Raw genomic sequence first — 14,843 nt, forward strand, 5'->3', positions numbered from 1 at the left:
GAAATATATTTTGTATGCTTTGAAACTTGTATAGTATTCTTCTTCTTTATTACATATATGTTATAACATATCAATAACTACTGGTATATGCTTTACCTTCTTCTGCAGAGTTTTTGCAGAAATGTGAGATACCAGTTCCATCTGATATCTTATTTCTTATTTCTAATTCTAATAGTATAATCAATGTTTTCATTGTGATTGATTCAAAGTCTAAATCAATACATTTGCAGTTTAGAGGCAAGGTACAGATTTTACTTTCTCATCATTACCGTTGTCCTTTAGTTTTCCAAATGAGGCTGACCTCAACACAGTGTCATATTAATGGATGTCAGGACCCAGGATGTGACAGATAACCACGATACGTTGTGTGATTTATAAACAGGGATGACCACAGGGAGACAAAATAATGACGTCACCCCATCACCGCTGTTTTAAAAGCTTTTCTTCCCTTTGCCACACAGTGGGACATCCAGTATTAGAGAGAGGAGACGACAGACGGCATCGATTCAAACCCGTGACACGGCAAAGACGCTGCGTGCGCCGAGCCAACCTGGCACGCCATAACATGTTATTTTTTCATGGGCATCACAGATGTTGGGATAAAACAAGGACGAGCTGAGTGACACGCACCTGCCACCAGGAGCTGTGCAGGTCTGCAAACATCACTTCAATGACATCCCCCACATGAATGCTTAGTGGGGGCCCGTACTGGGGATAAGGGATGCCACCATAGTCTCTGATCACAACCATCCTGGGTAAACCTAGCAGACAGGGAACACAAACACATTAATACTCAAACTTTCACACACGTATATCAAAGAGTGTTGTGCACAGACACGAGCGGCTGTGCAGCAGAAACACTGTCATCGTGTGGGGCAGAGAGAGTTTCTGACACACAAGTTGAAGTATAAGTATAAGACTAAATCCTTCGTCGGCCGCATCGACCAATCACAAATGAGACGGACTGGTCTCCTTATTGCATCATCGGCTGACGGTCGTCAACTAGCAACAAAAAAGTTTTTTGTTTGATTAAAAACATTGAAGAGATGTGTACCGTAAATAAAATGTACTTTGTTTGTTTCACCTCAGTTACTGACACTTTGAAATGAATGTGAAATTGGGCCTTGAATACAGAGAACTGGTCATTTCCAGTTCCGTGTTGGTCATCCGGGGGAAATGTGACCTATTTCCCGGAAAAATATGTTTTTGTGATTTCCAGTTTGATGATTTGTGTTGCTGTGGTTGGGCGTGGTCAGTAGTTTTTGTGCACTGACCCTATACTCCAGTTTGACATCACTGCAGTAAAGTTCCCAACAAACAAAATCAGTAAAGTACAGCTCTATTTGATTGAGGTGATCTCTGAGCAAATAAAACCACCTTGGCTAAATAATAATAATAATAATAGTAATAATATTAAATAAAAGTAAATGTAAATAATAAAGGAAGGTGAAGAATGTTTTTGTAGTTTTAGGTGAACCAGCCAAGTCCCTTCCTGTCACTGTGTCACTTTAAGGTTCGACAACTGCTCTTTGTGATTTATGTGGGAATTCTGACAGACGTTTTGATTAAGGTTTAAAGAACCAAAATGGCTCCATTGTAAAAAAAAACACCCAAAAAAAAACAGCGAGTCACTGCAGCAGGAAATTCATCTCTCTGATTCCTGAACGGTTCCAATCCCTCCTCGGACAAATACAGCCACAAGCACCCGGCTAAGGCTAAGACTAAACACCGCTGCCAACTTATGAGACACGGCCACTTACTCTCCCCCTGACTCACACATCGAGCCCCCTCAGACACAACTCGCTTCCAGCCACAGCTCCCCCCCCCCCCCCCCCCCCCCCCTGCAAACCAGCCCTAGAGGGGGGGGGGGGGGGGGGGGCTATTACAGTGACCTCTGATGAATGGAATATCTCACATTCATGTTTTTATTAGGAACAATAAGCACAGCTGTCTCTCTCATAAAGCCCCTTATGGAAATTGATTTATCACAAAGGCACGGCTCAGCGGTTGAGGCATATAGACTGCTGCAAGTGCTTTTCTGCCGGTTTCTCTCCTGCCGCGGCTCCCGTAATGATTCCACCTCCTTCAATTCATCTCAATGCCGTCAAGGGTTTAGGCTTCGCAGCATGAGGTGAGAAAAGAGTTTTTTTTTTTTCTTCCCTGCCTCGGTTTGGGCTCCTTTTGTGTCCTATTCTTACTCAAATATATTATTTTTTTATCAAGAGGAAACTGTTGTTGTTCATTCCCTGCTCTGAACCCTGTGGAGAAATCCATGTCAGTGTAAATCTTCAGGGTTTTTGTGGCACACAAAGAAAAAAAAGTTGAGAAATATTTGATGAAAATGTGAGGTGGTGGTGGTGGTGGTAGGGGTGGTGCGATAACATCTGAGGGTTTCACTTTAAACCAGCAGCCATCTCACATCTGGCCTCTGACCAACCGGCTGCTTTCCATCCTGTGTTTCGGTTTCGCTGCAGACCCCGAGATGAAAGCAGCTTAAGAGGTACAGCGCAAGAAAAACCCTTAGCAGGTTCACAAATGTAGTCGTGTGGTCAAGGCTCACTGACCTGGGTCTGCTGGTGCTGAGTTCTCCTGTTGTTAGAGAGAGAAAGAACAAATCATGACACAGGAAAAAGCATGAAAGACAATAAATCCAGAAAGAAATATGGAGAAAGGATTAAGAGAGAGGCCCTGTGCAGGATCAGCCTGACCTGAGCAGTGAGTAATACTCTTAAAGTCACATGTAGGCGTTCTCTGGGACTGAGCACTCATTATGTATAAAGGTTAAATACATAAATACAATACATAAATACTGGATCTTCATTTTGTCTATAAGCCAACAGGGCATCATAGAGTTTTCATTAATTTGAGATTAGCAAATCAAGTCACAAATTACAGAAATAGGAACATCTGGGGAGCAAATGGAAATTTACTGCATTTATTCCAAAGTGGTATGATGAAGTTTTTTATACATCCAGGGTTTCATAAGTAAAAAAACTCATAACAGGGGACTCAAAGTGTGGAATACTTAGAAATAGGAACATATAATACAGAGTCTGTTTAATAATCGTTTATATTTATGTAAATATACACTAGGAAGAGCTATAAAGGTTTAAACAAGTTTGTGGAAAAGTCTTCAAATGAACACAAGCACAAAACTATAAAGTGTAAATGTTACAGAGATGGTGGTGGAAATACTCAACAAGCAAATTCAACATCATTTTATTACCATGCATTTAATTTGTGTATTTTAGTGCATCAGTTAAATCCAAATTTAATTAGTGTATATTCGCTAGAATAACTTTTAAAACATTATTATATGATTACACTTGCGTACAGTCCATTATATTGTGGTGGCACACTCCAGTGCATGTGTGGGTGTATAATGTATCATCTGCTGTGTTATATAGCAAATATAACAATCCTTAGCTCTAGTGTAGCAGTGCAGGTCTTACCTTGGGTTTCTGCTTCGCCAAATCTGCAGACAGGAGAGCGACAAACGCACAGAGAGAGACACACAACATCATCCGTCAACCTCATAATGCTTCAGAGATTATAGAAACCACGTGATGGGGAAATAAACATATAATTAGAGTGTGAGAGTGGAAAAACAAGGAAAGGTCAAGATCTTAATTTATTACGATGCAAGCTGTTAGGTACGTTGTGTACGTGGTTAACAATCAGACATGTGGGTGGTGCAAGAGAAAAGCTCACACACAGTTAAAAATGTAAATAGCAGATCATCTCTCGAGCATGAATGTGCTCATTGAATTTCATGGTGATCTGCCCTTTAGATTTTCAGGTTTTGTGTGGATGAGTGGACATATCGTCCTGATGGTGGCGCTAGAGTAAAGGTCACACAAAAATAGGCTGATTTAAACTCCAGAGGGACACACAGAGTTGATATCATGGAGAGGAGTTTTCAGGATAACATGTGTTGGAAAGGAATCAGGTCTCCATCATCTCACCTGTTCTCCCGCACACGTCCAGTCGACCCAGACACTCCTTATGAGCCCCCAGACCACATTTGATGCAGAGATAGCCCTGGTTAAAGATGCCCCTGGAAAACAATAAATCACAGGTTATATTTCACAGACATCAGCCTCCTAAAGAAAATCGCCTTGACATTTTGGATTTCCAGGCTTCGGTCTTACACTCAAGGGGGGAAAAAATGTCAGGAACACAGGAAATGTCCTTCAGCTTCCCTGAACCATAAAACGGACACCATCTGCTGAAAACTGAGGTATGAACCATCCATATTAAAGTACACTAACGTTTTATTTCAATTAATACCCAGTGCTAATTAGCTATTTTCATTTTCACATCCTCCAAAGACCCCTGAGGAAAAGTGACTGAAATGTAAAATGTCACCGTGTCCCCGTTCATGCCTTTTAATCTGAAAAAGGTTTGAAGTGGAGTTTCACAAGATCGACCCCACACAATCATTTTCCATCCTGGAATGAGGTGCATAGTAACGGTTTCTATTTGCACCGCGTCTCAGAACCACCTCAAAACATTTATATACTCTACTGGGACTTCATCAGCGCTCCATAATTATCCAGAGCTGAAGGAGCTCGCTGCAGGAGGCCTGAGTCCTACCTGAGCAGGAGGTGACAGAAGCAGCAGGACGTGATCCTCTCAAACGTGTGCATCTTGAACTGGTGGGAGTTGTGGTTGGCTTTCTCTGGTCGGATATTTGATCTGAGACATACAACAAGGAAGAAAAGATGGTTAAAAGTTCAGTGGGTAGAATTTAGTGACATCTAGTGGTGAAGTGGCATGTTGCAGCTGCATAGCCCTCACTTCAGCCTTCCCTGCCAGCACAGAGGAGAACCTGTGGTAACCTTCAGTTGTCATGAAAACTCAAAAGATGTTTAGTTTGTCCAGTCTGGGCTACTGTAAAAAACATGGCTGCCTCCATAGAGAGAACCTGCATGATATGTAAATATAAAATATCTAAATATAAAAAGGACCATTCTAGGGTAAATAAAACCAACATTTTTACAATTTAGGTGAATAAACAATATTGAAAACATCACCAGGATTATTTTATATTAATATCTGCCATTAAATCCCTTTCACCTAAAACTTACTCACTGCACCTTTAAATGCAAACATGTTAAAGGCTTTGTCAGGCTGAAACTGTGTTAAGTACAATAATGGTATTCCATCTAATAGTTTAGAGGTATTCACTCAAAACAACAAATATAAACCTCATGGTGGCGCTGGAGGTAATAGAACCAAGCAGCTCGCTAAAATATTTTTTGTTTGTGTGTGTCTCAGCGGTGGGAACAATTCCCTTCATTAATCATCAGATAACTTTCCTGTGACAGTTTATTTTGTATATTTTTTCTCCACCCGACAGAACATGTGAGCAAAGTGAAGAGGACTTGAATCGGCCCACATCCAATTTTGATCTGTGTGTTCAAACATGAGAGGAGGGGAAAGAACAGAGCGGAAACACGCAGCCCGTCTGGAACATGAGCAAACACGACTGACACAAATAAAAGAAAACATGTTGTATTTTTGTTGTATTGAACACACCATCCAGAAGCCACTTAAACTGAGTGCTCCCACAAGTGAGCCCTTCATCAGGAACCCACATCCTCTCCATTGGTACAATTTTCACATTCTGAATGAACCCGTTCTGGTGTCATTACCCAATGCACTGCGGCACACAGCTGTTTTCTGACTCACACACTGGATCGGAGGAAAACACTTTTTCAAGGCTGCTGTGAAAATGGTTACTTCTCTATTCAAATTACACATGAGGTTTGGAGAAAGAGTCGAGGGCCCAGCGGGGGAAGTAGTCGTGTGTCTCCTCCTCTGTAGATGGCTGCATCTGCTCAAAGAGTAAAGATGGAAACTGGACGTTGATTAATGCACATTCCCGCCGTAGACTGTATATAAAGATGGATGACATGCTAGCTCCTCGGACATAAATCCTAACCCCTCCGTGTTAGTGAAAGTCAAATGAATTATTCTCAAAGACATAAACAGATAACCACCTCAAATTAGCTATAAAGCTAATTTGCATGTGCAGTTCTTGGTTTGAAGATTGACGACATGAGAGCTCCCAAAAAGTGAAGTCAAATGAAGTTGGACTGAAAAATGGACAAAAGTCAAAATGCATTTTGAATATTTTATTTCTTAAAAATGTGTTTCTGTGCTTTAAGGTGGTTCTTATGTCATCAGTGTTTGTGAAGTGTTAATTTTCCGGTAAGTTTGTATTTAATTTGACTTTTGATAATATAAAAACAGGGTGAAACTACATGATTGACAGCTGAGACTGACTCATGATTGGTCTCAAATGCGCAAAATATTAGTATAAGCTTAGTTTCTGGATAGTGGGCGGACATGGAGTCCATCTTTATACCCAGTCTATGATCCCCCCCCCCAACTCCACTGTGTTGCTGTGATACATGTATACACGAGTAATCACCTAGAACACTGTTAGAAGTGAGAATGAATTCAGAAAGGCCACAGCATGAGAGTCAGCGTGCAGAGCAGGGATATTGTTTTCATACAATCCAAACACAAAACAATTTCTCATTCAATCGGAGTGTCATGTTAAAACAACACCGTATTCTCAAAGAACAACAAACCAGAGAAGGACATGAGGATATCTGCTGCTGCAAATCACCAACTGAAAATAATACGACTTACCTCCATACAGCACTGATTTGAGGAGCCGTCGATGCAGAGCGTGTTAGTTTGCAGCTCTTTGAAACAGTTTGTGTTTAATGTGCATGTATGTGTGTGTGTGTGTCTGTGTGTGTGTGTTATCGTACTGGTGTCAGCAGTGTGTGCTTGATTACAGCTAAGACCTGATCAAACAGCGCACATGAAAGAGTCAACACCTCTCTCGGCCTTGGAATAACACGGTCGCAAACAAAGACAAACAAACACAACACAAACCCACACGAGTACACAGTGTGTGTTTCTCTCCCTGTGGTACACACACTGGTCTTCTGTGTCGATTACAATCTGCCTGGACGCTGGTGTGGGTGTCTCTTTGTGCTTACATGGCCATTTCAAACTGATCCAGCCACTTCTTCTTCAGCTCTCTGGTCTTGAAGAAGAGCTCAAAGCCTGTGTAGCCCTGCTGGTGAGTCACGTAGAACCCGTAGCACCACTGTGGAGGTCAAGCAGAGGACAGGCATCAAACCAAAGGCATTTTCTTTATGCGAGTGCTTCATCATTAGCATATGTATAAATACCATGTCTAAATATATACCGTGATGATCATCTCATGGTGTGTACACTTTCAACGACGGGTCAGTCGCGAGCAATGTTACCCAACGAGTGCAATCTGAGTTAAAAGTCTTTTTCTCAATTTGCATATCATAAATCTGCAAAACCCAATGGAGGGTTGTGTCGGTGCATTCATGGGCTTAGCTGTAAACAGCACATGATCCTCTGTAACTAGCGGCTATGTCAATAGGCGCTGCTGGGATAAATGCTATTTGTGGTGTCAGTAAAAACGGGAAAGAAAATCTGATTCACCCGATAAGAACTCAAAGGGTTTTTAAGTAAAAGTGACCAAGATGCCAAAAGTCAAAAATCATGGACTCCCCAAAATACTCCATCTATACTCCCCATGAGATCGATAACACTCTCATGCACAGGACAATGTCAGGAACATGCTAGAAATGTCATACAAGCGGGGGGGCAGGAAACAATATGCAGGGTTCAGTGCATGTCTGAAAGCAGGATTAAGCCCAAAATTGCATTAATCTAACAGACATGGGACATACTTTGAGATATTTTCTCCCACACATAGTTCTTTCTATTTGTTGGTAAGGCAGAAGATTTAAAAAAAACACACAGACCCCAAACCGAACCCTTCAAAAATGTGGTTGCGTTTTTTTTAACTAAACCCGCGCGACCCCTTTCCTATCACTGTCCTTCCGACTGTCAAACAAGTATTTTGTTCAGGGCCATCTGTGTCAGACAATGATCTGCAGCTATTAAAGGCGTCATCGGTCCTCAATGGCTTCAGCTCTTGTGCTGTGTGGTTCCAGGGCCGGTGCCACCGGGCTCACAGAGCAGCCAGACTGTGTGTCGGCTGCTGGATTCTGTGGACGTCAGGAGAGCTGCCGCAGTTTAACTAGAATTCAGCCCAAAGAGGACTTAAGCTGTGATGACAGGGAGGCAGAGTCTGCTAATCTGCCTCAGAGGAGCCGAAGTTCAAAAGAGAGATCAGAAGTTCGACATTTAGGAACATGACCAATATCCTTTAAGGCAGAGAGACCTGCTATAGACCTCAACTACTGCTGTCAGATTTCCTATATAGGCATTAACATCTATTAAATAAAACCCAGCGTGCTAAAATATATCTTCATAAACGTGCTTGTTTCCTCTTCACTGATACATCCGGGAGGCAACTTTTCAGAAAAAGCCACGGTTTTCAACCGCCGGAAGTAGCACAGGTTAAATGCCTTGCCCATGGGCACGATTGGCCTGCCCTGCACAGTGCTGAGTGTTTTTCAAGCCCTGTTGAAGTGTTAAATCATTGATGACTGTGTGGGCGCTCAGTGGCAACACATCCACACACACACTGAAGTTTCATTTAGCACAAAATGATATATAGCTGTAAGCAGCCTTGGAGGACTGCACACATTCATCACCTGATATTAGCATCTCTGTCCTGCGGTGTGTGTGTGTGTGTGTGTGTGTGTGTGTGTGTGTGTGTGTGTGTGTGTGTGTGCGGTGAGGTGGTTGAAGGTACACACAGTATCTGTTCCTCTGTGAATATTTATCATCTCTTTCTGTTCTGTTCTTTTCTTTTCTTGTCTCGCTGCAAATTATCTTTTCTGCACGTGTCTGTGTCTTTTTGTGCGGCGCATGATTGATGGAGCTTCATCGTTAGGAGGTGGATGAGAAAAAAAATGAAGCGTAATGACACATCTAAACATGTGCGGCCAAATGGCACCGCTCGTGTCATTATACGTGTAGTACAATACTGTTAATTTAGAAAATCATGTTAGACACAAGCCTGAATAATGACACACGCTTACAGAGAAGATGCATCGAGCCCATAAACATGCACGTGCGAAACCAATCCTTGCAATGGAAATATCCAAACATCGAACACACGTGCATCCTGGCTGAACAGCGGAGTAAATGAGGATGATAATAGAGTCTCTCTGATTAAAACCACAGAACCGTCCTGTGCTGGCAAGCTGTCACTTTCACATTGGCGATCAGCACCAGAGTGAGAGGAAACCATCTGTGAGCATTCATCAACAAGACATCAACAAGTCCCCTCCACTACATGCAGACGCTCCCACAGGGCGGGAATAAAACACACGTGTGGAATAAACTGTAAGAGGCGTCAAAGAGGAGCTGCGCCAGTTTTCTACATCAGGGTTTGGAATGAGGAGAAAAACCCACTGACCCTCCACCGGCAAATAAGAGGATTTAACTGTAATTCTGAGCGATGGAGAGCAAATAAAGATGGATGAGATGACAGCTCCTCAAAAGTGGAGCATATTCTTCTTGATTGACACCTGGTGGCCGGCTGCAGTCTAGGTCATTAACCCTGCATCCTCCATGTTAGTGGATAGGCATTGTAGATAGTTAACTTCACACCAATCTATGTTTAAGTGCTCACTTTTCCGGTAATTTGAGTTTTAATTAGTTGTTTGATGCTTTAAAAACTGATTGAAAGCAGAGACCTTGATACTGTGGCTCCACTCCACCTTTAAATGGCTGAGAGGAGTCGTCTGTCTTCACACACAGTCTGTGGTTCTGAGGAGTAACTGACCTTCTTCCCCTCCTTGTCAGACGTGGGGTTGTCGGTGATCTTGAAGTAGTTGAGGTCGAGCACGTCCTTCATCTCGTAGTTGTCTCCTCGTCTCTTGCAAACGATGACGGCCACGTCGAATAGAAAGATGTGTCTGTACAAAGAGAAAAGTTGTGTTTATATCCCGTTGTGTTATTGTTATTGTGACAAATTACGAGTCATATTAATTTAGATGAAGTTGCGAAGATGTTGTAGATTACGAAGTCAATGATGGATCATGTGACTTGTTGTAAATCATGAGAGCACATAAGCAGATTCAAGTTGTATTTACCAACTTAACTGACAGCTGTAATATTCTTTTAAATGAATTTTTCCAGGACAATGAAAGTGAAGGAGAACAACCTGTCTTGTTTCCTCTTGTCAACATTGGAGATCATGCGCACCTCTCCGTCTCCTTTGGGCCGACCAAAGCTGATGAGAGGCTGATTCTGAAAGCAAAATAAAAGCATTGCAAGTGTGACATGCAACATGTTTGGTCATAGCAACTTTTTGGATTTGATCAGCGCTTCTGTAAGATTAGCCATTTATATCGTTATAAATGAATATCTGTTTATTTTTATTATTTGAATGAATTTGGGTTTTTATCAACGAGGTCTCTAGTGCATTTTTTAACTATGTTTTCTTTCCGTTAGCCACAGATTTGTCTCAGCTACATCAAGATTTCAACCATCTACAGCTTCCTGGTTCACATCCCTCCTCCGCTGCAGTTCCCCAGTGAAACGTGTTGACACCACCTCTTGTTGTATCTTGTGATCACCAATGACATTCACTTAATTCACCAATCGTGTTCAATCAGGATGAGGAGAAGATCTTTCCAGCCTGACAAGCCCTCATGCTCTTATTCATGACACCTCTGCTGCTGGTTCCATTACAGGATTTCCTCCTTCACCACCTTCTCTCAGGCGGTGTTTTTTTATTGTGTTACCAAACTTTGTGGTATTTACGCTCACATTAGACATTAGGCCACGAGGGAATATTTAGTGTAGTCAACACTAAAACCTACATCGTCCGCCTGACGTGACAGTGGAAGTTAATTTGATATTTTAATAACATTAATGATTTATTTATTAACATGCTGATGCATTCCAACTGTGGATTAATCCACTGACTTATTTTACATAAAGAGATTCAGCTTAAAGACAAGAATATGTTTTCTTTAAATAATACTCAAAATATCAATTCATCATAGAAATTGTAACTGGAGAGTTTTCTGTTGATTAATTGATTTACTAATAAACTACTAGCTTCATTTCATTAGGGTATCTAGACCTCTACGGTGAAATTAACATTATTAAAATAAAAATGTTTTTATCTTTCGTTATCTTGAATCTTTCAGAACAAATGTGAAAAATGTGATCCAATTAAAAGGCCAAAATGAAACGTACCATTATTTAGAACGTTGAAGGAAACATTTTGGATAATGTAAGTAACAAATATACATCATAGGTCTAGTTATTTTTTAAATGTCAATGATCTGTTATCAGATAAGTGTGGTTACCTTGACTTTAGTCTACAGTAAAGAATATTCTTAGTATATTGTATATTTAATGCAGTTGTCAAAGTTGTGTCTTTTTGCTACAGGTTAATTTCCTCAGACAAGTTAATGGAAGACGGACTCCGTGGGTTAAGACGACCACTAATAACTGAACTTCCACTGAGAGTAAACAAAATGTCTCCCTGAAATCTCTCTCCCTCACAAACACTAACACGATTCTGGGGTTTACCAAGTTTTCGATGGACCTCTGGTACTGGTCGATCTCCCTGAGCGTCTCATTATCCCTCTTCACCTCATTGACATACTGAGCCAGGTCCTGGGCAGACACACACAGACACACACACGTATCACACACACACAGTCTGTGTCAGTTTGAGTTTGTTTAGTATGGAGGTAGAGAAATATGTCAGCAAACACTGGACATATTTATTTGTAAAAAATATATATTACAGTACATTTAAAGGGCTGGTTTGAACATTTTGTGAAAAACGATTATTCAAACAACATCTACTCGGTTACTTCTTGGAATGAACCTTAGAATGTTTGAAAAGATTGCAAAAAGTGGAGCCAATTATTTTACATCGCCCCCTGGTGGCTCGCTGCAGCACAGGTGATGACTTCAGCATGCCTCCTCCATGTTAGCAAATAGGACATAGACCAAAACTAAAAAAGTGGAAGATAAAAGCCAGATAATTTCCCTCTCAAAGACGGCTTCGTCCTTGTAGGTCGTTCATGTCATACTCAAGTTTTAATATCTCAGATAAATTTGGTTTTAATTAGTTAATTGATGCTAAGAGAGTGTAGCGAAACGTCACAACAACACCACTCCTGTCCAAACTTCTATGTAAAGAAGACTGCAACAACATCATGGTCTGAAATGAGGACTCATACCACTTTTCTGCAAAAAGCCTCAACATTTTTTAGGTTAGGTTAAAGACTGTAATGCTTAAATATGCAGTTTGTTCAGGGGTTGGTGGCCCCCAAAGTCCCTTGAAATGTCCTTGTACCTTTACAAAGAGTTTCAAACAAACTGGCTTTTTCTTCTCAGATAGTTTTGTGTCACTAACGGTCTCTTTATGCTAAGCTCGGCTAATCAGTTGCCGGCTGTAGATTCAGATTTAACACCCAGATATGAGAGGGGGATAAGTTTTCTCTCGGCAAGAAAAGCAAATAAGCAAAAATATGCTGTGGAGTGTTTTTGTGTGTGCCTCTGGGAAAGTGTCCCATTTAAATATTATGAATCAAGTGTTCAAATTGTCAAAAGTTATGTATTTGCTGCCTCTCTGTCGCGGACTCCTCTGGGCTTTCACTCACTTATGTGATGGAAATGTAAAGTTTTTATCCATTCACACCGGTCCCTCGTAGTGGAACATGAATGATGCATGAGTCTTTTCTTTTCTCCGTCTGATAAAAGTTGATGGCGGCAGAGTTTTTTGGAATTATCTCTTGAATCAGCCTGCTGCCGGTAACAAGCTGAAATCACTGTGATTACACCATCAAGCCCTGCACTTACTTTCATGGCGTCGAGAGCGATCTTCAGGTTACTCTTGTCTGCCGCATCGTGGGTGTGCTTGACTAACTCCTGATGGGGGAGAACAGAGAGGAAATCATGGACCACATTCAGACAAACACTTTGACACTGCATGGACAAACACACTCTGCGCTTTGTGATTCGATAACAAGAAAACTTAAAGGTAACTTGTGTAGATGGATGCTGTTCTCATAAGAAAAAGGCATTCTTTTAAAGGAGAAGACTAAAATGTTTAGAATACAATGATTAGATTATATTCTTCAGTTCAAATTATATATTTGTTTCACACTTGTCATGATCTTCTCTTTGTTATCACTTCTGACGTTGTTACAGAAAAGAGGTTTTCTCTCTTTGGTCACCACGTGTTTACTCATTGTGGAAACTGCTGGGTCTCTCTGCAACATCGAAAGATCTTATTTATTATTATATATATTAAAACAGTGGTTTTATCTTATTGTTGTTGTTTTTTTACGTGTGTTTATTCCGTAAATTATTCTCCAAATTTCCTCTGTGGGAATCAATAAAGATTATAATATCTTATCTATGCTTTTTAGTTTCCTGATATTTACTGTAAGTCTTTGTCCCTTCATCTTGGTGCTTTAGTCTGTTCCTGTTGGTGTTCACCTGTGTATCTCCCTGCTACCTATGCCTGGATCACCTGTGTTTAGTTTCCTGCTCACGTGCAGACCAGTTATTGTTCATTTATTACAATATCTCAGTTATATCACTGCATGTCTTTGTGTTTGCACCCTGCTTGAGACAAGACAAAGACAGATACATATTCTGTCTCTTACTCTTGGATAAACTTTTCTGAAGCTTTAAACAAATACGGCTGTCGGGGAAAAGACGTTCTGACCGCATCACCCTGCCGAACACATGTCCTTTTGATTAATCAACACATGGGAGTGTATTTGGGGAGATTAACCTGCACAGAGGAACCAATCTGTTGATGAAATCTGTCCAGAGTCTTGTGTGGAAGACCGGTTTCATTAGCATCACATCACCAGTCAGACAGAAAAAGAGACACTCACACTGGTCCCTGTCAGTGGGATGAGGTGATTAGATTACATGTCTGACACCACTCTCACCATTTTAGTAATAAAGGAAATTAGCGCATCATTATTTTCTGTAACGTGCAATTGTTTTCTAAACAGATGCAGCCAAGCAGTAAAACAATCTAAATGATCCACACGTCTTTATAAATGGTGATTTGTACATTATATGTTTAATATAAAAAAACAGGCGTGTTTGCCCTTTATTACCAACGATACAAAAATAAGAGATTAACTATTCCTCTGTGTTTTAGAAGCTAAAGCACTCTCACTTAATTTCCGCTTCACCTCCTCCTCTTGCCTTTGTTCCTTTTCTTCTTGCCCCTTCCCAAAGTGCCTCCCCAGGGTAGGGGGTGACTGAGAACACTCACCATTTAGACCATCACTCTCTACAACCATTTAAAACAGCTCTCCAGTCATTGTCCTGAACTGCACTGGCAGCCACACGCTGACCTCTGGTTCATACTAACCAGGGGAGACGGTCACAGCGACCGGGAGGGGGGGTGCAGGGATTTAAAAAAAGCAGTTTTCACAGGAAGCAGGAAATATACATGATCATTCTACACTGTACAGAATTTTAAAAAACTAAAGAAATTGTAATTAACTACCAGATAAATATATGGTCTAATTATATAATTACTATTTGCAAATGTTTAGAGAGCGAATCAAATATCTTCCCTGAAAAATCCTTGTTTGTCTCTATAAACTGAAGTCTTGGGAATAATGGATTCATTGAAATCGTGAATGTCAGTGGTGTTTTTTACAGTGTGGATCTGTTATGAAGGAAGGGAAAGTTGTGGGGAACGGCGCCATCAAGTGGACCCATTTAAAACTTCCTGCAAGTTTATTCGGCTGATTTAAAGATGATAAAACCTCTCGATGAAGAAAACTTTTACTCATCATAGAAAAAAAGTTATAAAATATGAATGTGTGCAATAACCAAGAAGGTTTGAGTCCCTC

The 14,843-nt window shown here is 40.9% G+C and overlaps 1 protein-coding gene across 2 annotated transcripts in view; it reads right to left on the reverse strand.

Moving 5' to 3' along the window:
• The window catches only part of LOC128454019 (guanine nucleotide exchange factor VAV3), a 67,976-nt gene that overhangs the window by 17,816 nt on the left and 35,317 nt on the right, over window positions 1-14,843 (reverse strand). For both annotated transcript variants that reach the window (XM_053437157.1, XM_053437156.1), the window contains exons 11-20: window positions 12,814-12,882; window positions 11,530-11,616; window positions 10,148-10,233; window positions 9,767-9,899; window positions 7,023-7,132; window positions 4,597-4,698; window positions 3,966-4,057; window positions 3,453-3,475; window positions 2,565-2,589; window positions 631-761 (exon numbers count right to left, since the gene is read on the reverse strand). In XM_053437157.1, the coding sequence (XP_053293132.1) occupies window positions 631-761; window positions 2,565-2,589; window positions 3,453-3,475; window positions 3,966-4,057; window positions 4,597-4,698; window positions 7,023-7,132; window positions 9,767-9,899; window positions 10,148-10,233; window positions 11,530-11,616; window positions 12,814-12,882 (858 nt within the window). The remainder of the gene's footprint in view (window positions 1-630; window positions 762-2,564; window positions 2,590-3,452; window positions 3,476-3,965; window positions 4,058-4,596; window positions 4,699-7,022; window positions 7,133-9,766; window positions 9,900-10,147; window positions 10,234-11,529; window positions 11,617-12,813; window positions 12,883-14,843) is intronic.

Source organism: Pleuronectes platessa, chromosome 13 (assembly GCF_947347685.1).
Source record: "Pleuronectes platessa chromosome 13, fPlePla1.1, whole genome shotgun sequence".
Classification (NCBI taxonomy): domain Eukaryota; kingdom Metazoa; phylum Chordata; class Actinopteri; order Pleuronectiformes; family Pleuronectidae; genus Pleuronectes; species Pleuronectes platessa.